This window comes from Falco biarmicus, chromosome 5, assembly GCF_023638135.1.
Source record: "Falco biarmicus isolate bFalBia1 chromosome 5, bFalBia1.pri, whole genome shotgun sequence".
Lineage (NCBI taxonomy): Eukaryota > Metazoa > Chordata > Aves > Falconiformes > Falconidae > Falco > Falco biarmicus.
In genome coordinates, this window is record NC_079292.1 from 37,312,894 (window position 1) to 37,337,127 (window position 24,234).

At 36.4% G+C, this 24,234-nt stretch overlaps 1 protein-coding gene across 1 annotated transcript in view; it reads right to left on the bottom strand.

The window, feature by feature from the left end:
* Nucleotides 1–24,234, bottom strand: part of LEMD3 (LEM domain containing 3) — a 50,596-nt gene that overhangs the window by 4,381 nt on the left and 21,981 nt on the right. Inside the window, exons 3-10 of the mRNA XM_056340040.1 lie at nucleotides 22,813–22,879; nucleotides 15,703–15,770; nucleotides 13,739–13,818; nucleotides 13,510–13,658; nucleotides 11,644–11,745; nucleotides 10,543–10,645; nucleotides 10,123–10,301; nucleotides 2,706–2,787 (exon numbers count right to left, since the gene is read on the bottom strand). Coding sequence (XP_056196015.1) covers nucleotides 2,706–2,787; nucleotides 10,123–10,301; nucleotides 10,543–10,645; nucleotides 11,644–11,745; nucleotides 13,510–13,658; nucleotides 13,739–13,818; nucleotides 15,703–15,770; nucleotides 22,813–22,879 — 830 coding nt within the window. The remainder of the gene's footprint in view (nucleotides 1–2,705; nucleotides 2,788–10,122; nucleotides 10,302–10,542; nucleotides 10,646–11,643; nucleotides 11,746–13,509; nucleotides 13,659–13,738; nucleotides 13,819–15,702; nucleotides 15,771–22,812; nucleotides 22,880–24,234) is intronic.

Below are 24,234 nucleotides of genomic sequence, written 5' to 3' on the forward strand. Positions count from 1 at the left end.
TCACTGCATTACTCCCAAGTGCTCATTCCCTGTTTGCAAATCAAGCAGAAGTGCATTCTCAGTCTAGTCTGCTTTTTGTGTTTTACAGACTTGGGATATGAAACATAATGAGTTAACTTGGATTTCTCATAATGTAATAGACTCCCAGCAGGAATGCCTTGCCCTTCCCTGATCCTGCACATGTATGTTCCATTCCTGTCAATGTAAGTCTTGCAGGAATGCTACCCATGCTTTATGAGCCATTCTTCTTATTGACTTAGTTGTAGATGCAGAAACACTAGAAGTGGTTTATCCAAATCATGCTTAGCCTCAGATTTTAAAAAACAGGTTTGCATCAGGCATAGTAAATACCTAGAACATACACCTAAGGTTAAGTCTGCTGCTGTGGTCTGAGGGTTCACAATATCCAGGTGAGTCTTCTGACTTCTGGCAGTAGGAAGATAATTACTACTCTGATAGCATTGATAAATAAAAACTAATTGGTATATTCTCCAGATGATTCTCAGGTCAAGACAAAACACCTCTATTATGAACGGTTGCTCTTACCAGCTACGGGCATGTTGGATGAAAACTACTTAGTCGTTTATTGTTAGTATACAATAGCTTGACTTAAAGAGCAGCTAAAAACTAATTTTGTTAAACATACCTTGCACCCATGGCAAGTGTCAAAAGAGCATTTGCCAATCTAATCACATACACTGGAACATTTGTGTTTCAGGTGGTCAGTGAAGGTATTCTTCCCTTTCAGATCTCGAACAGTTACAAAAACCTTTCTCTTTTAACACAAGCAACAAAGTAGTTTGTGTTGCACTGAGGGTTTGGGGTTTTTTTTGTGTGTTTAAGATTATTCTAAGGGTGTGATAAATAGTACTTCCTTAAGCAGCAGTCCTCTGCAAGACAGTGCATGGAAGAGGAATGGGCTGGGGTGTGCAATATAGAATTGGATCAAGTATCCCACTATGGCTATAATCCAGCAGTCCAGGAACGGAGCTAGGTCAACTTCAAAAAGAAAAGGTCTGCAAAAAGTGAATGTATTAGAAGTTGCACTGTTCAAAATAGCTGACTGGACACAGACACTAAAGAGAAGTGGTGTCAGAAGAGAACAAGTCCTAGCCTATAAATGTTTGGGTTTGTTTTGTTGGGGTTTTTTTTATGGCACTTGATGGGCATAGACAGGGTCAGTACTGAAAAACACAAGTTGACAGCAAAGATATAGCCTATAAAGGGAGATTGTTCTGACAGAAATAACTCAGTTACTAGTTCCATTAATGGCAGACATTTTGAATAGCTAACATTTTGAAACAAGAAAGTATACAATACAGCATACCAATAAATATTACAGTGAAGCTTCAGAAATTGATTTCTTTCAGTACCACTCAGACTAACCGACATAGCTCATGAAGTTTCCTTTGTAGCAAGGACAATAAAGATGTTGATCTTGCCCAAAATTCTCAGCAAATCTCAATTTTTTTCCATCCTTCCACAGGAAGATCAATCTGCCTCAAGAACAATACCTAAAATTTCAGTCTTGCTCACCCTACTGCAACCTGAAAATTACGAAAGAAGCCACAGTTGGAGTCTCTGCTTATGGCAGTCATTAAATCTTAAAGCCGTTGAGAAAAAGTTTGTAGAGTCCTCCTCTATGATAGTGATAACACTGTCCTCAGCTAAATTAGCTAACAGCTTTCCAATAAGGCAAGCAGCTAAAGTAATTAAGTGTGGCTAGAAACAGAAGAGAGATAGAGCTGAAGAAATCCAAACTTTGCAATCACTTGGGTCCATACTCCAGTGTCTCCTACTATTTCCTCTCCTCTTATTCCTATTCTAACCAATAGCTTTTATTTTCCACTCAACTTCTCATGTTCTTCAGCCCCAATTAGCATCTCACTTTTACTCTGTAAGACAGTATAGCATCTTCACCTTTCCCTTATATAATCACATCACAAAATAAATTACTTCAGAATTTCCTGGAGTTCCTGTATCTCTTCACACTGGACAAACCAGGCTTCAAAAGATTAGAAAGGGTTAGCTGGAATAGCCTATGTGTTAGTCTCCAAATCCCAACATGATCTAGTCCACAGCCAATGGTGATATAACTTGATAGTGAAGTGGATGAAGCTTTAAAAGACTATGAAAAAATTATTCTTCCTTAACATGAAACAAGGCTTGCTACTTATTCATACATGGCACATACTATAGAATTGTATCTGAGCATTAGAAGCCAGTACTCTGCACTAATTTGTTTAAAACCTTCCACTACAAAAATCTGTTTGCTTCAAAACTAGCCAGTCACACTGCCATAAAGTAATAAATTATTTAAATTCATCCCTTTAAATGCAAACTGTGCAAGTTCTCTAGAAGTCTAAATATTCCAGAATACTTGTGTGACCTAACAACAGACTGTAAATTTATGAAGTACTGTTAAGTATCCCCTGTCAGCTGATATAACTGAACATTTACAAAATTAATTCATGGAGAAAGCTCAATCACTGCTCCAAGTAGCTTTGACTAAGTGCCACACTCTGTGTCTTTGGGTCACTTCTTGAAAAGTAAGATAATTTTAATTTTTTTAATCATTATTTTTTACAGCCCGTATGTTTCTTTTAAAGTATTCATGCTTACTCCTCCCAAACCCCTCTCAAAGGAAAGAAATGGACCCTTCCAAAAGGATACAGAAATGCAGATAGGTAACTGGTTTTACTTACATAACTGGATCAAACATATTGCGAATCTTCAGACATGGTGTTAAGCTGTTTGGTGGTGAATTTCTTCTATCTAGATGAAATGCTACAAAGAAAAATAAATGTAATAGTCAATACCTTTCTGGTGTTACTCAAAGAATCCTTTCCTTAATATATGGAAAAGGTTCAAGCAAATTAAAGTTCCCTGGAGTCTTCTACTACACTGAATACGTACCATACTTAACAGTATTTTTTAGATTTACAACTTCTACATTTAAAAAGATAATGCACTCTCATACCCAGTTTCATATCCATATTCATAATACATGAAAGGAATTCAGGATATTTATAAAAATACCATACAGCTGAAGAGAAAGCATTTATATTGCATCTCCATGAAAAGACAGATATTCTTAACACCTGCAACAAATTTTTGGAGCTGAAGGTTAACCATTCAGTTTTAACTGCCTGATGGCTTTTCATTTCTTCTACTTTTGGAGCAATTTACTGCCCATCTGTCTAAGAAATAGGGACACACTTAGATGGATGTTGTATTGCAGTACCAACTGTCAAGGAGCACTCTACAAGAATGGAGCTTTTGTAACCATAAATTCTCTACACAGATGATCAGAAGCTTGCAAAAATCTGAAATTAAAGCACACCAGAGGATAAAACAGATGCAAGACAAATGGAAATTAAAAATAACAATTAGCCCTTTCAAAGCTGAACAATCCCATTAAATACATCCTGAAGTTCTAAAATAAATATTAACTTCTCTGAAGTTCGCAAATTCTACTTGTGGGAGTCACCACAGAAGACTGCACCAAAAGAAAAGGAATAAAGAAGCCTTTCAGATTCAGATAAGGTAGTTGCTGCCTTGTTGGTCCTTCTCAAGGAGTGGAACAGAAATGGAAGGGGTAACCTGGTAAAACAACTTCCAAGGCTTAAAGGAAGTTTTACTTTGAAGACTTGAGATGAGTAGATTCAAGAGTTTAAACATAAGATCAAACATGCCAACAAGACAAAATGATGCTCCAAACTGATACTAATGCGTCCCCTTTGCAATCCCTACTTCAGGCAAGTCTGACAGATTTCAAGATGTTATGTTCCAAGTGTTTTGGAGCAGATGACGCTACAGGCCTGTGCTTCTTACTGCTGACCTTTTAAAATAAAATACTGCAAGAATATCCAAAATACATGAACACTGCTGCTCTTCTGTATGTCACCATAACGAAAACCATGCCACGGAGAAGAAATTCTGTCACGTGGAAGACACTGCATGTGAAAGACAAGCACTAACCAAAAGAAATTCACTGCCTGCAGATATGGTATAGACAAATTTGCTCGTTATATAAATCCAAGGCAAAAAACCCCAACCAATTACCATCCAGAAAAGGTGGCCTCCAAATATAATATAGAGCCTACCGTAAGTTCCCCAAATAACTAAAAATGTTCTTATTAGAATATACACACAGTCCAAGTCACCAATACCTGTAACAATTGTCTAATTTTTCTTGGGAATAGATTTCTAAATATGCTGGTGACACTGCATCTATATCTGAGCTGCATACAGTTTAAGGACAAGTCCTTTTTCAATAGCACATGGTTTTGTAAAGTTTTTTGCCGTTGACTAAAAATTATACATAGGGTATATAACAAAAACTTTACAGAACTAAGCAACATTGAAAAATAAATGGACTTACCTTACTCATGTAAGTTGGCTCCAGCAGATCAAGGGGGTGGGGTGGGTGGGTGAAATGTCACCAGCATATTGTAAACTGGGGCACCACACCATACTGGAGAAGGTGATCAAGGGTGGCCTAGTCATGGACCTGGATCTGAAAAGGCGTGGGGTTGAGGAAATTGTGCTGATTGTTAATAGCTAGGTTTATTCAGCACATTGCAAATAACCTCACCAGTCTTTATCATTGGATTAAAACAGAGACCCTAGGCTCAGAGGATCAACATTTCTGCAAGCTGTTAACGAACTCCAAAAAAACCCCATACTGTTGTTTAGGGCAGCAGCTACACCACTGAGCTATGCAGAAGTAACTAAATGGGGAATTCATGCTTTAGCATAGATACCTATAAAACCCAACCTTTGCCTGCTCCAATTTCTAATAATCTTGGTGTCCTTTTGATTGGAAGATCTCAGTGCTTCCAGAGAAGACTTCAGCCAGAGCATACCACCAGCACAAAACTAACCTGCTACCAAGTTAACGTAACATCACACTAATAGAGTAAGTGTGCTCAGGGCAGCGCAGCATGTGAAAATAAAAATGAATTCTGCTTTTTCTCAAAAAATGTTTCAAAGTCACGATGAATTAAAAGAAAGCTTTGCAACTTAGATGGAGCTTTTTATGTATGAGGGAAAAAAAGTGGCCACAAAAATCACTGAAGTACAAAATTAATGCCAGCACAGTAATAAGTATTAAAATGTATACCAGAAATGGGACCAAAAGGTGAGGCTAGGGAAGACACAGGCAAGCTAAAAATAATGCTGTATCTACCCAGAAAAACTCAAAACAGTGTAGTTAACAGATGTTTCATGAATTCACTACGTATCTGTAACAATTTCCTCCCTTCCTCCAAAAGAGCATGTTTAAGTGACAAACCTATTCAGATTACAGTACTGATTATTTGGAAATTTACACCAGCGTGGAGCATATAAAATATTCTCCTCATAATAAGGGCATAAGCAGACATGCTTGTGGGACAACCGCCTCAATTGCACCATAATTAACTAAGCACCTCACATATGAGATTTCTTTTCCTAAAGAGGTCTCAACAGTAAGACTTACAAGATGAGGGTAGAAGTGGAGAAGAAGTAGGAAAGCAGAAGCACAGCCTTCTTGTGCAGGAAGTCACTGACAAGAAAGTTGTTAAGACTTCCACAAATTCCCCTTGGGGACTAGGGAACGCCTTCAAGAAAAGGAACTCACTTTATTTCAATTATTGTGTACTTCTTTTACCTTAAACTGAATACGACTGTCTCATTCCAGATTCAAAGAACAGCAGCAGCTACAAGTCTGTGCTTTCAACAACCTCTTTATCACTGTGCCTGGAATATGACCATTATGGAACAAGTGGCCCTTGTACAGACTTCAAAATGAACATCTAAGAAACTGCAGTACAGCCTTCTATACCTCTTGAATTACTGCTGGTTTATTGCTAAAGGGATCCCCTGGTATCACCACCATGGGTTAAGACAGTCCAACAGATCTTTAGACATTAATTTGATGTACCTGATAAGGTTGAAGACTTGCATCAAATATAGGTAACCATGTTTCTGAAGAATAGATTCATTCATGTTAAGCCACAGATCACTAATTTATTAAGTAGTAACCCTTCTTATCAAAGGAAAGAACAAAAAGATAAAACATTTAGTTGAAAATGTTGAAGATACGTACTTTCATACAACACTAGGTTCTTCAATAAATAGGAAAGATACTGAAATCAAAATATTACTGAATGTTATTGAGAGAGAGTGTGATTGACTTGGGGATTAATACAGTTAAGTTTAGCTATAGAAGCCCACGATAGGATGGGTACAGCCTTTTTCAACAAGCATAAAATGCAGTTTTCTTGCAGTAGTTAAGAATAGAGCCATAGAGGAAGGATTATATTCTCACAAGGGAGCAGGGGTGTCACTCACACAAGGTAACAGATTATCTTCCCTGCTGCAGGATGAAATTTCACCCTAGATGTGGTACTTCAGAGAATCTCTTTATCTGATCTCCAGAGCTGTCAAGGAACTTTAGCTATTGCTGTTAGCTTAGCTACATTGGAGCTCTGCCTACCTATTTTTCTTTAGAGCTCCAGTTATCAAAGGCATGATAGGACAATAGTATCTATTCTTTCAAAAGCAAACTGCACACATTAGAAACATGGGGTTTTTTCCCTGTTGTTTGAATTAAATTACACTTTGGCATGATCAAGCCTGTTTTTCAACTGACAATTCCTGTCAACTGTTTTCAAAACAGTCATTTGTCCACCATCCTACAATGAGCTTACCTACCCCTTTTTTTTTCCCAGACAGATACTCTCTAATGGATACAGTAGATGTATTTCAAAAGAAGTACACCAGACTTTATTCTGACCCAGTTAAAAAAAAAAATAATCCCAAACTGTCTGTCAAAACACAAGCTGCATCCTGAAGGACTGGACAAAATGCCACAGTGATGCTTGAACTCTAGATGCTAAAAGACAGTAGAGCCTAGATCTTCATACATGCTACAGGTCCCATATTTAAAATGAATGCTATAATCTACCAATATCCTAGTACACACTGACAAGTCAAGAGGCTTTCTTCCTCAATTGCACATATTCTAGGTATTGTGCTCTGCTACAGAGCACTACCAGATCTCAGAAGGTTAAAAAAATTGTGACTTTGAAATTTATTCACAAGATTCAAAACCAAGAAGTCATTCTGATTTTATATGTACCAAGTTAGTTCAGGACTTAACAGTCTTGAAGAGTATTTTGATTTATGAACTTCTGTATTCAAACATTAGAACTGGAGGATGAACTTAATTCCAGTTGACTTTAGACTTCCACAAATGAAGAAAATGACACATACATATAGAATTCCTAACATCAGGAAAGAAACAGCTGTGCAGAAAGTATGAAACTTATGCAACTATTTCCAAATCATATGAAAACAAGGAACACAAAATAGAAAGAGCCCTTGCATGTGAAAACTGCCTTTTCCTGTTAACTACCAAGATAGTCAAATAACCTATGTCATTTCAGCCACCCCAATTTCCATGTTCTTCTGTTAGAGCCAAAGTACCGAGTATCAACTCTTCAAAGATCTTTGCTGAACTACAAACAGGAAAACTGCTACTAAAAACTGAAACAGGAGAGATTTTAATATATTCTATTCAATAGAAAACATAGTCTTAAATACACATCCTAGGCAATACACAGCTAAAAGCCACAGGTGAAAAATAGTTATTCTATCCTCATTCACAATATGCTGAAGTAGGTGTCAAGACATCCAAATTCAGATGGTAGCTAACAGTAGCTACTACACAGCTGTCTTTCTAGGAAATTTTGGGAACTACTGTTCTGTTGTCTTGAATGTCTATTCCATGTAGCAAAGCAGCACCTGAGCTATCACACACTGAGAAGTCTTCCAATGAAGGAAAATCCAATCCAGTTTCTAATACGGGACAGAATGTTTCAGAGTGATTTATATTACAGTCCAACAGGACAAGAAAAACACGAAAGCAAATGAGTAGTAAATGAGAAATTCCAGAACTGGAGTGTCACATTTCACAGCCTGTACTGAACAAACTACATAGAAGATTCAGCTTTCTAATATATGTAGCTTGCAGAAGCTATGTTCAGTTTAAGCATTTGAAAATCAAATCATGACACTATTAGAGATGGAAGAGAAACAGCTGTTGACAAAACCCACCATTTCTGCACTGCATCTAAAGCACTGGCACATCCCTAATGGACAACGTCCTGCAAAGAAAAGGCTCTGCAACTCCCACGATAAAGTTACCACTCACACCTTACTAACTAAATCATGTAATGCAGTTGTCACAGTAGAATGCCACGTTACTGCTACTGCAAGACAATGACCACAGAACATCAAGCCTGCAGTAGTATTCACGAGGTACTTTAAAAAGAGGGAGTCCTCGTTTCCAATGAATGATTTTAAAATGAGAAATGTAATGCTAAAACCAGTAGCATAACTTTGAGAAGTATATAATAATAACCCAGCATAACATTTTGCACAGACAAGCAAGAAATGGGTCCCAATACTACTAGGACCTCATCAGATAACATGCAAATGTCTCAAAATATTTGGCTTTTCAAGCTGACAAAGAGAATTGTTTGGTTTTGCTTTGAACTTACAGAAAATCAAAATTTTTAAGACCCAAGGGCTGAAAGCATACATAGGAAAACATGCAAATGGCCTGGGACAATACCAGAATGTCAGCAGTACTTTTTCTCAGGCAATCAAGCTTGCTACACGATAAATGTTCCAGGCCCACAAAGAAGCTCTTTCTGTCTGTCTTTGGAAAGGAAATAATCACATTGGAAGGAGCTACTTTAAACTGTACCCTCTTTTATAGGAAACAATAAAAACATTGTTTCTTAAAATGTATACCAGTAAAAAGCAAAAGAAAGAAGCCTATTACTACTTGTATTAGTTAAACCAAGACCAAAATTAGCACACTCGAGAACAGAGTTCAGTTGCTTGCCAGTATGAATTTACTTTGTTTAACTGGGACTAGGAAGGGCAGAAAATCTGTTTGCTTTTTCACTAGGCTTTTTTCAGCACATAGTTCAAAGTCATAGAAGTAATGCAGGATACAATCTTTTGATAACATCAGATTTTAAAAACTGAACTAAAAATTGGAGAAGCAATCACTCCCTCCTCCATCATCAAAATCAGGCAATGAGTTTATAAACTAGGGTTCTGCACAGCATTTATTTTAGTCCCACTAGAGAGATAATAGAGCATTACAGAAGAACATAAGGCAAGACAGACTTTTTGAAAGTCACAACTTTTAAACATTTGGCATTTAAGATTTCACTTTAAGTATTTACGCTTTGCACTCAGACACTGATAGAAATGACCATTCTTTTTTACTGCAACCCAGAATTCAAGTCTTATAGCTTCAATTTTTCATTGATCAACCCCCCCACCCAAAACCTGAAGCTTAACATGAAGAAAGGCAGAAAGAAAAAGAACTAGGCAAAGGTGACCACTGCAGCGGACAAATGCAAACCCATTGAATTCTTGCCACATGGCTCCATAATAAAGCTGAAAAATGACAGACCACTGCAAAATCCATGTTATGACAATGTCCTCTACTATAACAAATGCTGTGCTGCATACAGAGCTTGAAATAAAAACGCAGAGTATAGAAAAAGATTTATGACAGAAAGGAAGCACTACTAGGAGATGCTCAAAATCCATGTTCTGCTGATTGAGAAGTCTTTTGTCCCAGCAATTTCCCTTCCAAAATAAAACATTTCTTCCTCCAAGCTGTCTTTAGATACCCAACTGATAACTTCACAGTAGGAAACTCAAGTCTGCAAGCTTCAATTTACCTGCTCCCAGGTACAACAAATTACATTACTTCAAGTATAAGGCATGTCAGAAGTTGACCAACTAAAGAGTTGGAGTTTTTTAATTCATGAAAAGGAACAAGCAGCTTATTTTGGCTACATGCCTTCTGCTGTATTTCTGCAGTAGCTATACCAGAAAAGCTCATTTTGCTTGAAAACAAGGCAGATGCTGAATGCACAGAAGTAAGTCTATTGAACAACAAGATAATAGAGAAACAGCACTGACAGTTCATAACAAAAGGTGTGAGAGAAAACAAGTCTTTCATGTTCAAGCAAAAAAGTACCATTTAGAAATTAGATGCAGAAATTAAAATGATTGTATTTGTAAAATATAACTAAACTGCAATACCTTGGCCTTGCCACACTTTCGATGGTATTACTAAAATTTTGTCACACGCTGCAGAAGGTTGCATCCATTTCCAAACCAAGAACTCGGCACCACCTATTCTCCGTGTCTCTGTGCGAACTCTAGATTCATTTGCTGCAAGAAAGTCAACTGCTCTATTCCAGACTTTCCTCATTTTCCTCCTTAAAAATTGAAGCAAGAATCACAAAGTTAGCATTATAACAACCTGCATAGCTGACATCCAGCATGTAAGAAAAAGCCCACGTCCCCCTCCCCTTGACCTGTGTCAATAAGAATCTCCAAAATACTACCCTATGCAACCTACTGAAATTAAATAAAAAAAAAATTACTTTTACTAAAATTACTTTTACTATTTTTCCTTACTTATACATAAGGAAATTCAGTACTTTAAGGCGAACATACCTGTCCTGAGGTGGAATTAGAGAATCACGCACGTGTAAAATAGGCATGTAAGGTTGCAAGTCTTTATTATCAGAACATGCCTCGCTGTGACTTCTTAGAACATCTGAGGACACCGTAAGAAAAACTGGTAACCACATAGTTCGTGGAAACATTAAGAAAAATATCAGTTCTGACAATAAACAGCTACTCTGAAAACCCCTCCCAATTTCAATAATTAAAGGTGGTTTTGGCATTCTGAAGCATTTTTCTTCCTAACCATGCTGAAATCAAACCAAACTAGCACCACACAGTGCTTCCAAGTACCCCAAGTAACTTTGGAGTAAAGGTTCTTGCAGTTACTCTTGATTGGTACTTACAAATGTTAGCAGCCACCCACCTTTGAAAATGAGGTGTTTTCCCCCCACCCCAACAAAAGTTGATTTGCAAACAAATGAGGTAGGAAAATGGTAAAAACAGGAAAACAGCTCCTATTTGTCTACCACTTCTGTATTTATGATGAGTGCCACAGATGAAAGTAATAAGACAATTTAAGTAAAACTGCAGTCCAAAACAGAGCTTAAAACTACTAATACAAACTACTGAAAACATTGTGGCTTCAAGTAGAAAGGCAGAATTTCAGAACTCAATTATGCATTCTATTTTAAGAACATAATTTCTGCTCAAAGTGATTAATTAAAAAGCTGCTTTTTCTATGAAAAGCCATTAAGGACAATTAAAGAGCTAGTACACATTTTAGAAGTGTATATTTTAGGAAAAGATAGTTTGAAAAAACAGATATAGGAAGCAACATGTCACCATACTTTAATCAAACACGGCACTTATATTTGTTTTCAACAGCAAGATAAAAGTTTCACCAAGTCAATGGGACTTTATTATAGCCATTTTGATATAATTCATAAATTACATTCTTTACATCAAAAGCTTTGATTAGGTTTAAAGAATGATTAAAAAATCCACATAAACCATACGTTTGACCAAGAACTCTAATAGCGTGATGACTGCCAACTAAACAGGCAGTAAACATAACTGAATTGATGCCAGTACTTTGAAAGCTTGTATGCAGTGATACAGATATATGAGACATGACTCAAGAATCCATACCTATGATTTTTACCACCATATCATACATCTGCCTCGTTTCTTCTTCCTCTTTTGCCCAGCGGTATTTCATGTAGTGCAAAACTCCCCAAACCACTGCTATACCTGCATTAAGATGTATAATACTCTTTTAACAGTATCAGAATGTTGGTTATTAAAGAAAGTTTACAGCATATCCTTCAGAAGTTGGTTAAACTAGCCAACATTTTTGAGTACTTTAAATTTCAAAAGGTAGTGAAATACACTGTACTCACTGTCAATATTTTATATTTTACTAACACAGCAACACAAACCCTCAAAGAGCAGTTACCTTTAGAAAAGCATTTCACTGTTTTAACAATAGCCTGGTATCCCATGAACGTGGTTTGAAATTCTACCCATTTATGAAGAAAAACAGTAAAACAATTATATTGGAAAAATTCAAAGTCATATCAAAAGTCACATAAACTGACAATTCAGAATATGTTAAGATTTAAAAATCCACAATATTCACTGATTCATAGACAAAGTCACATGCTTTAGATATACTAATCTACCCAACTTGGACCGCTTCAGTTAGCTACAGATTTGTATTTCTTGCAACAAAGTACTGCATGCTCTTCTTCCATTACTTTACAGATTATTCCCAAAAATCACAATCCAGTTAGAAAGACCAGCAGCATAAGCTGAAAATAAAAATCTTATTCCTTCTTCTATCCCAGGCTGAGGGCACCACTATACCTGTGATCTCTCAACTATAAAAAAAATCCCAAAATACACATACACAAATTAAAGTAACAGTTTGGTTCATATACCAGTGATTGCAAGGCAATGTTAACTGATAAAATGGTATCCTACAATCTTTTTGTAAGCCAAAATGGGCGTTAATGACAATACATTGAATACTTATAAAATGGTTTATTTTTTGAAAAGGTGCTTCATATTAACCTTAATTACAGATGAGAAAGTTGAGAGAGCAATTTGCTCAGCATTACTCATGAGACCAGTGGTTGACTTAGATACTGAGTTTCACCTCCGCATCCCAATTCACCCCTCATATTGACTATTACCAGAAAAATACCAATGTGGGACAGCTTGCCTTTGATTTTTTTGGTTCCTCAAAAGGCTAGTGAAGGGTTCTCAAAGCCTTCTGCTCACAAGCACGAGATTTGTTAAAGATATTGGCATAAATAAATTATTAAATATTCAGTAGGTGTACGAGATAGATGAACTCTGCATCTTCAGTATTTCTAACCAACCACATGGAAAAAGTGTGAAGTGTCTGCACTCAGCTGTAGCCTATTTTTATGCTGCATAGTTTTCAGTATGGTTAAGAATTAAATGAACTTGAAAGAATTTGAAACTGAAATAGAGAACTATCGAAGACTAAATAAGTTAGTCTTACTGAAAGCTTAGACACATTTTTACAATATAGTATTCAAGGTAAGAATTTTTGGTGACAACCACATTGGGTATCCAACTTTTCCTAAAACTTCATCTTTTCTGTAGTTATGTTTCCAAAGTTCCTGGAACAACAGTGAAATATCCTCAAAATTAAGGCTATCATATCTTTTTACTGAGCATTTTGCTTTTTCAGATCAATTCAATCTGCAATTTTTGAAAGCCACAAGGTATTGCTTTGGCAGGGGAAAAAAAAGAGTTAGCAAAGAACAAATATGTTCAGCTGCCTACAGCAGACAGCAACCACTGTGAACATACAGGGGTACAACAGAAGTGCCAAGCAAACTGCACTGTAATGAAGATACTGATAGGAACTCAAGTTTTATCGTTGAATAAAAACTTTCTCTACACATGGTGTTTACTTTTCCCTGTGCACTTACATAAACACAAGTTATAACAAAAAAAGTTTCATTTTTTTAATTAACTTACCCAAAAGCAATATTGATAATCTGTGAGTTACATTAACAAACGCACGGCGAAAACGACACCTGAAAGACATCTTTGGACTAGTGGATTCCAGATACTTCACATCTGTCACATTAGTGACATCCATCTCATTAGGGTCACTGCTGAGACACCTATTCAAAAATATACAGTATTTACGGAAAAAGATACATACTGTTAGAAGAAATTAAGTTAAGAAATAAAGACTACTTACTTTATGCCAACATCTTCCCCACTATTCAAGATCCATTGTAATGCTGTGTTAAGTACACTTTCATATTCTGGATCTAAATTCTGTCAAAAAACCAAATATTAGTGAATGATTTCATAAATAAGCAGAAAGTCATCATGCCACAATAAAAGTCAGATACTGCATAGATTAGTAGCCAAATTATGTGGTTTTGTTCTTGATTCTTCAGATTTTGCCCAAGTGTTCACTACACAAAGTGAATCTATACATGCTATGAGTATTTAACAGACTTAGTAACATTCCTCAAATTAAGGGCTGTTTGAAATATCAAGCCATGTTCACTGGTTTATTAACAATTCTAACCTACAGCTAGAAAAAATTATTCAGCCACTAAGCAGTGCTCATTGAAAATCTCCTTCAAGTGTAAAACAAACTAGAAATAAACGCAGCTGAAAATGGGTCCAGTTGGGTTTTTTTAAGAAGCTTGAGGAAAATCAGTTTTAACTGATATTTTACACAGGCCAGTACGTGTAGTTCCAGAACTGCTATCACTATATAGAAGTTTACTTTTTTTAATTAGATGGTATCAACTATCATAGGAGAACATTCATTGCGATCTGAGCTAAGGCTGTCTCCATAGTTCACATTGGATGTTCTTTTGCAGAAGAAGAAAAGCAAAAGTGAAAGTTACTATTTTATATGAAATTATACTCTTCAAAAAGATTTATCTCCATCTTTCCTTTGAATATCACATAATATAACTGGCCTAGAATTAAAGGATAGCAACTTAAGAAAAAACAGTAACTGTTTTATTTTCACTTTGAGAGTAAAAGACTGAAAATTTAATCACTGAACATTGAAACTCTGCAAAGGAGTTATATTTATACTCCCAAAATGAGGAACCGTAGGGTTAAATGAGACTTCGCACAAAGTGACAAATATTCATATGAAATTTCAGAGCCTCTTAGAGCTAGAACAGTTGTCACAATAACAACTGTCATTCTTTCAGCACAATAGATAGGTAAGACCATCAGTTATCTGGCATCAATTTTTTTCCCCATGTATTCCCACAACACACTGGTTTTAGCAGATATAGAATATCATTACCAAACTATAAACCAATGTTAGCAGGTTAGGATGCTCTTTGCATTGCCCCTTTGTCTACTATGTAAATGTTTGCCAAAATGTAAAATTTCGATGTATTTGTATATTAAGTCACATCAGCTTAACTCCGCCCCCCGTCAAAGAAACCTTACACTCTCTGCCTTTTAAAAGCTTCAAGTAGGTTTCCACTGAATGATACACAAACATGGGCTAAAATGAACCCTACAGCTGTCAAGGTAAGGCAAGAGTCATCTTTCATTTGGGGAGTAAGGCAGAGGAATGACAGCAGAGAGTGAGATTTCATAATACTGCACAGCTATCAAATTAACAAAAAGGCTGCCTTTGAGCATTTCTATTTAAATGCATCCATGAATGGTGTCTCCATACAGCTGCTGCTCATCAGGCCCCACTGCACAGATCTACACATCAGCCTCTCCTCCCAAAGAAAGGAAGACAGCATCCTCTTCTATTAAGTCTCAAAACATAGTACACTGATTTCTGGAGAAGCTTCTAGAGATCTGAATTTCATGATTTATTATTTTCATGTTGGTTAACTATCTTCATCAATGCAAGTTTTGCCCTGGCGTTTTAACTAAAGGGAAAAAACCTGCATGCCGTTGAAGCACTACTACCTACACTTTTGTTGCAATTAAACCAGTGTCTTTCACCTTCCCACTCACCCAAAATCTCACTACATTCCCAAATAAAAAAAAATAAAAAAATTAAGTAGCATGTGTTAAAGACATCAGTTCCAAACATTTCCAAATAGCATTCAATACTAAGTCAAATTTTAGTCCATATGCTAGATAGGAAACCAGGCCTTACCAATTGGTAACTTATACAAATCTTATATACAACCAATGAAAAATACCTCTTTTGCTTACTTTTAAATATGCAGCTGCCTCCTGGACGGTAAGATTTCTTTGAATAGAGCTGCCACATTCATGTTCCCCTGGTAAAATTAAACTTCTGTTTATTTTGATGTACTTGTTACTGCATTATATAAAATAAAAAACCACTAAACAAAAGCTCACGGTTAATATAATCTACACAAACAGCAGTAGCTCCATAATGCTCACAAGTTCTGCTAAAACCCTGGGAAAATCTCTGGACAAATTTCTCCTTTAGAAAAAGTTAAAAAACCTGAGGACTGTTATAGCTGATATGTACAAATCACATCAACACAACTTCATGTATTGCTCAAAGTGTATTTTGGTATTTATACTGAAAGTAGAACAAAAGGTAGTATGAAGAACTATCAAAAGGACGTTACCATAATAAAACAGTTGCTGTACCCTGACTCAACTTCTTCCAAATAACTTCCATTTACTCTGAAACATGTATTATCTTTTATACAGACCGACTTAGCTCCAGTTGCAACATATGCATAATAGTATTTCGGGCACTGTGAAATTACTACATTTTAGATTGTTCCAAGTTATCACCTTCCTGAACATGCACAAAATCCCAATATGGCCTAGAACTTGTGGTTTTACCATCCTCCCGGTTCTTTTGGAAAATATGCAGAAGTAATCAGGAAATAAGGTATTATGTGCACAATCAGTCCTCAGTGTCACGTGCCATCATCTTCCTCTTTTTTTGCTAAACTGAAGGTACCCAATTCATGCAAAAAAGATACGTAGTGACTTTGTGTTGGTATGACTGTCACAGAGGAAAGGAAAAGGTCTAAGACCAGTTTTATCTATCACTAGGTCATAGTTTCTGAAAAACTGTCATGGAGTGGCAAATCACATTTTTCCTGATCTTTCTAACAAAAACAACAACAAATTCCTAGCATCTATAACTATGACTTTGCTGCCAAAACAATAAAATAGGAAACAACAAATCCAGTTTTTTACTGGCTCAGGGTTAAGTTTGCCTTACCTTCTCAAATCTATGCCAAGCTGTACTATTCCCAAAGCCACAGCAAGGCTAGGAAAGTTTAAGATACTCTTGAATACACAAACACGATCCTTTGATTATACTCTTACAATGTATTTTGAGTTGGAATTGCTCCACACTGGAATACCCTTTAAATGGAGCAACTCTGGGTATTAATCCCCTACACAAAGGAGAACATTCAAGGCAGTCTGAGCAAAAATTTGGGAACACTAGCAAGTTATGGAGAAGCATCTTCATGTCTCGTTCCCAGTAGGGAGTTCCAAAGAAATCAGTGTTTCTATGAAGCAAAAGCCTTTCTCAGACTGCTAAAGCCAAGTTTTGTTTAATACACTTCAACAGACCTAAGTGAATTTGGCCTTGCAAGCACATAAGCATTAACAGGGATGCTCTTCTCTTACTGTTGGGTTATGCAGGAATAGGAACACTGTTAAGAGTGTTCATATGCTACCTGGCTTCAAAGCGCTGCTGGAACTAGACCTGCGTGAATGCACCGATTTTCACACAAGCACTGAATAAAGAACACAAAACTTTAAAAGTTGTTTCACTTGATAATGAACATGCAACATCTTAGACTTTCAAAGTGCCTGATTCTACCTGTAACAGCAAAAATACAGAGATGGTCAGTGAAAACTGATACCCCCTTTGCCAAAAAATACTCTGAATTTAGAAGTCTGCACCAAAATTAGTGTTGTGGACTACTTTTGTATGTAATTTAGGCAGACAATCCTTTTGTGCAGCGTAAACTCTACAACCTATAAATTTAAATGTATACTCATCAGTCATTTCATATTTCAAGATTAGCAGAATTGGGGTAACTATGTATCATACTTACACAGTCTGTAGTGCAAACATTGTTTTAAATCTAGAACTGATGGAATAAATACAACAAAACAAAAATGTATCTCTGTAGAAGCCATATGTACAATCTCAATCAGGTATTAAGTTGTATGACATGAACAAGTCTGATAGGTATTCATCCATTTAAGCTTTTTTTGTTGTTTAGCAAGACCTGAACCCTTCCTGGGGTCTTTCTAATACAGAAAAAGCATGTCAGCCATAACTTGACTGAACAAAACAGCTTGTGAGAGCAGAGGGATGAGACCCTTCTGCTTAGGAGCTTTTGTTTGGTTGGGTTTTGTTTTTTAATTATCTAGATAAGCAGGAAAGCCCATTAATGAAATAAGAAAATACAAAGGGTGAGGTTGATACACAGAAAACAAACAAACAAAAAAACCCACCACACAAGCAGAAGACCAGATCGTGAAAAATGAATTCTTAAAAACAAGTTTCAGGATTCATTTTGGATTTTCAATCTTATGAGAACACAGTATTACCTCTTACAGAAGGACAAAAGCTCCCTTAGATGGGGGACTACTGGATTACTTCAGTAGTTTTAAACTCTAATCTTACTTGCCTTCTTCCAGGAATTAAGTTTATGCAGTATGTAGTCAACACACTGAATTCACAGCTTCTGGACTCATCTTGAAAAACCAGAAGACAGTTTCCTTGCAGTCCTGCTTCTGAAAATTTTTTTCAGACTATTCCCTCTGAACAAGTTTAACAGTTAAAAACACCTTTGCTGCTCCCTGACTATGTCTAAGGCCCATCAGTGCAGACTTCCCTCATGCAATGCTGGGGGGAGAAATAAAAATCACTTTCACCTTGCACCCCACTCTTGAAACAGGCAAACTAATCAGTTACAGAGTTTCAGTCCTGTACAAAAAGCTGTTGGAGATGCAGTTTCTCATTCCAACCCATCTATTGCTGAGAACCATTTAATAACTTTCTTCTGAGAAACTCATGAATTTGAAAGCCTGCAAAAAGTTAGGCAATTCACAAGTCAGACAACCTTCTGTTTTACTGCAAACAGCAGGATATTCCTATATGCCATTTCAGTCACCGCTTTTAGCTAATAGTTCTGCAAATTAAGGCTTACTTTGAATAACTTTGGTGCAATCGTTAACCACTTGGCCTGGAAACCCACTTTCCATAGTCTGAGCCAAAAATGTTTCCCAACTGTTCCATTTGAGGCCCTATATCCAGGAACAAAACTGAAGCAGACACAAAAAAAGCCCCCAACTTTACACAGGTCTGCTGCAAGACACATCTGAGCTCTTTGTAAAAACTGCCCCTCTTAAAATGTCTATTGTGAGCTTACAGAAAGCATGGATCTTTGTGCTCAAACTTTTCTTGGACACAGATAACTTGAAAGTAAAGGACAGTCAGAGCACCATTCTACTTGCCTTTGTAGGGAGGTGAGAAGTAACACATCCCTGCAAAGATCACAAAATTTCCTTTTAGCTTATGTTAGTGTACTTGGGCAAGCCACATAAGTTCAGTTCTTCTCCTAGAAATACTATCAAAAAGCAACTACACCCTCAGTTCTAAACAAACATTTAAGTGTGTTCTCATTTTCTGTATTGAAAGCAATTTTAAGGCAGATCTGCTTTTCCATGCAGGCTGGAATATTTGAAACTCACTTTCATTTGGGCATTTAGCTTAATTTATGAGCTGCAGCACATACATTTAACAGAAACAGTCAGCATTTTAAAGTATTTGCTTTACAATGTAAATCATTCTCTCATTTGGTACCAGAACCAAAACCCAGTGGAAATCTAACACTTTAAGGAACACAGGAATTTAGCACAGATCTCTAGCTTATAGCTTGATGTAATACTATTTGCTTTTTGTATTGGTTGAATGTATACAAAGCATTTGTTTAGCAGGTCTCATGCTTAGAGGTTACTTGCAGCAGGACACTAAGTAGACAGTGAAAGAAAAGCAGGAATAGAACAAGTGTTGAGAGAGCAAGTAAGAATGCCCAATCTCCTGAAGATTAATTCAACAGTTTAGTAACGCTGCAGAAAATCAGAACTTGCTAAATAGTCTTTAAATCACTGGTTGGAAACTGCACAGTATCAATCACCTGCAGAATTGAAGACTAAGGAGTGGCAGATGACACTTGAAATAATATTAATAGTTAGCGCTTTGCCAGGATTTTCTTCTCGTCATGGACTTAACGGTAAGCCTTATTATGTGTGGAAGTCCAGTTTACCCCTGTATCTCAAGGCCCTGTGCTGTCCATTAGCTCAGAAGGAAACTGTCTGACTCCAATGGATCATCACTCTGTGGAAAATGCCAAGCAAAAGAAACATCTAACTAAATAAGAATTCTTTACGTACAAGAGAGTAGGATCATACCCATGGGTAGCTGGCTGCTTCTTGTGGATATAGTGGTTTGATTTATTCATTTTGCAAGCCTGACTGAAAATGGATATGATCTACTGAAGTCTCCCCACGAAAGACAAAGGCATTCAGTAATTAACATGTGCCTGAAGGAAGTCTAATTTAAATAAAGCATGTATTTTGGTTTGGGAGAAAGTGATAGGCACTCAAATATATACTGTCTATAAAAAGCTGCTGCTTTGAAGAACGGCTAAACCATTAGACTAGAACAGGAACACAAAGTTTGACTCAGAACTGGACAAGTAGGCACTGCTTCTCCCTAGAGTTTCTTTTAAGGTAGACATTACTAACTATAGGTTTGGCAGACCAGTAATTCTGAGAAAAAGTGATGCATTAAAGGCAATTTATTTTTATACAGGATCATTACATCATATTAAAGCATCACAGTACCGAATAGGCATCTACAGTATACACAGTATATTAAGTCAAATAACATTAACAAACTGTTACCCTGACTTTTTCTTCCTTCAAACAACTTGCAGTGTTTTACCTTCTAAAATACAAGCCCCATCACTACTTCTCCAACTGAAGTTGACAAGGCAAGAAACTAGCTCAGGAAAAATATTAAGTAGTCTAATAAAACAAAGAGGGCTAGAAAACAAGTTCTGCAGTGACCATCTTCATGGTAGTCAAGATACAGAACAGACTACTGCAAGTTTCCAGCCTGCCTTTTTAATATTAATAGTTATAACATGAACAAATGATTCATAGCCAAGCATGAAATGAGAGAAACTTTTCCAAGTATGTGACACACAGACCTGAAAAGCAGCGCTTTTAGTAAAACTATATTCCTTTTTCTTCTCTTTTCTGAAGTGGTGCACTGAATACAAAAGCAACACTTTTAAACCCTTTCTCTCTCTAGCAGCTTTCTCTGTTCTGTGCTTTTTAAACAGCTTCCAGAGATTGTGCCAGGTCTACATCAATCCAGTATTCAAAAATGGACGGCAGACTTCTACCTCTCATACCTAAGAAACTTGGCATAGAGGATAACTTCTGCCTAAGTACAGACGAATTAAGTAATTTTTCAGACTGTATGAAAGCTACTTTGCCAGGCAACCAGGTAATCTCACAATACAGCTTCAGTTTGGGGGATCATCTAACCAAAAAGGATAGGTATATTTTTTTGAAAGTACTAAAGATCCTTCTGGCCAGGAATAGACTAAGAGAAGTTGGTACACCTTTGAGACCTGGGGAAGACAGCAGTTCTCAGAGCATACAAAACCCTCCAAGGCAGACAGGTAAACATTTTTGTAAGTGTCATTGCACATAAGTAAGCCCCAGTTAGCGAAGAAAATTCCTTTTCTTCCACAAATGTAGAAATGAGGTGCCAAACCTTTTAATCGAGGCAAGTCCATTGTTTATTGTATGGCCACCAGAGGGCCAGATGACACACTGAGGAATCTACTATTTCCACTCCACAGAAGTCAGCACACAGCTGTGTGTCTCCTACAACATTCCTACACATGACAAGTTAGCTACCCCATATGGGAAAAAAAACCCACAACCTTTTGGTCCTAATGATTTATAGCACAGAATTATCTACTACCATCTATTAAGTATGAAATAATTTGAAACAGATAAAAACGTATCAAGAGGTAATTGACCTACAAAAGATCAACACTGAAAGGCATTCAGTTAGAAAGCAACAAAATTAAGAATAAAAAGCAACTATTATTTTGCATGCACTCAGGTTAAACATCATTCATTCACTATTTTGGGTTAAAGAATAAAATAAAGAAGAAATTTGTGGGTTTTGTCCAAACATCAATTTATTCACTGCAGATATTGTAAATGCCCTGGAAACAACAAGTTTTTGCTGGAAGTTTACTCTTGCAATTTAAACGTCTTACAGAACAAATTTCTTACAGATTTCCTATATAGCTCTGACACATTCAATTGTCAGCCTTGTATCTGACAGAGCTGTTTCCACATTTTTTAAATTAATTTAAATGGCTGTAGCACTTGGTAATAGTTTAAAAGCCTTCTTGGTGAAACTTGCTGTTGCAAAACAAATAGTTGGCACAAAGAACAGTAAAGCTTAAAAACAAAAAATCCTGAACCACTGCCTCTTAAACATATTATGGATTGAATAAGCAAGGATGATAAAATAAATGGCTTAATAGTTATGAAATAGATTCTATGGTAACTCACACTGAGCAGATGCCAAAGCTATAAACACAGTCTTAACTTTACCGTTTCCTGATTGTGATGTGCAAATATCTACACAGTTTAAAGCTGTATTAAATATGACTCTAGGCAAAAGCACTGTATTTTATACTTTGAATATTCAATAATACTAATCCTAACCACCATCTCTGACACATTACAATATACAGCATTTTTCATTACTATATAATTAGTATAGTTAAGTTGGACTATTTTGTCTAACAAGGCAATCTTGTTCAACCACTGCTGTGCATTGTATTAGTACCCATTTTCTGGTTGTTACAAAGTATTTGTTTTTCAGACTTGTTTCCACTATAGTGAAATAACTGCCTTTAAAAGAAATACATATTCCTCTCCACATATAACATATTTGAAGCTTTTAATGATATCAGGTTCATAAAGCATTAAGACATTAGATCAAAAACCATACAGGATCACAATACTCAACAGCCTATCCTCTTAAGTAAAAAAAAAAAACAACATTGCAACAAAAGGTGCTACACTGGTGAAAAAGGCAGTGTAAGTATACTAGAAATGGGATTTCTAGTTTCCCAAAAATGAAACTCTAAATGGCTATCAGGGCCCCAGCATATACTAGGTGCTGCAAATCACCATCTGAGCACAGACTTCTTTGTCGCTGTTGCTATAACACTCTTCATCACAATATTTTTGAAGTGTTACCTGCTACTTGTGCCAATTTATCATGAAGTGCATATAAGCTGCTCATCATGAGACTTCTTTCATCTTCCTGAAATTAGAAAACACATTATTAGTATAGATGTATTTTCTTCCATTTACCCAAAAAAATCTTTATATACCATGAGGGAAAAAAAATTGGTTTTACACACATGGGTTGAAAGCTGTAGTGTTTCACACAACAACGATGCAAGCACTAGATTTTGAATCAAAGTATGCACAATATTAATTTTTCAGTTCTTGATTGAAACTAAACTAGATTGCGGCGTGGACTGATGGATCTGCCTGTTAAAACTGATAGCTAAAGTTATTTTAATACTACTGAGAGAACAGTGCAGCAACCCAAAAGAAGTCTGGTGGGTTTGGGGGTGGGGGTTTTTTTTGATAGCTACTATAAAAAATTTCTGAAAGTTTTTGTTTTATTCTTAATAAGTGTGCACTGACACTTCATACAAGGCAATCTAATGTACCACCTGGTCATATTCCTGTGTAAAATTCATAGGCAAGTATGATTTTTGTGGTCTACTTTCAAAACTACACTAAATTAAAAAAAAAAATCAAACAAAAAACCAACAACACACACCACAGAAAGCTGTGGACTATGCAGTCTTGCTTATACTTCCTGCATATGCCACTAGTATAAAAAGACCTAACTCCCAAAACAAGCATGAATATGAGATGTCATATAATTGTTAATTACAGGGGAATTAAACTTACTAGGATAGAGCAATTTCATTGACATTTATCCAGAAACACTTTATACTAGAAGAAATTATTTAAAATATGAATATGAGGAACATGAAGTTACATACAATGAGTACTAACAGCTATTCTAAAACATCAGGGGGTTTTGGTGGTTTTTTTTGTTGTTGTTGGTTTGTCTTTTGAAGTTGGCTCTGCCTCCTGGGGCAGAGTCAAATGGCTGAGATAAGACTAAATCCTTTATTCAGAAAACATGCAAGGAAAATAATTTTCCAGTTTGTGCATCTGCTGATTATATCCACATTGAAAAAACCTAAATATATTTTAAGTTTAGTTCCCTGATGCACCAGCGCTGTCTATTTTAAACACTCCAAATTTCTTCCTTACAGAAACCGCTACCAAAAGCCAGAATACTTGTTTCATTGATCAAATATTTGACAAATTAATTCCCATACATGGTATCAGCAATTACCAGCATCACCTCTCTCTGTTCTGGTCCTACAAAAGAGATTAAACTGGTATAGTTGGTACCCCCCAGAAAACTAACCAACTTTATTAATTCATTTCCTGGCTAGAAAATATTGGGCATGTCAGAAGAGGAAAATCAGTCCTCCACCACACACGCACCACCACCACCAGCAGCCCACGCTTCATCTATTTCCCAGAAGGTACACCCATAAATTCACTAAAAGCCACACCAAGACA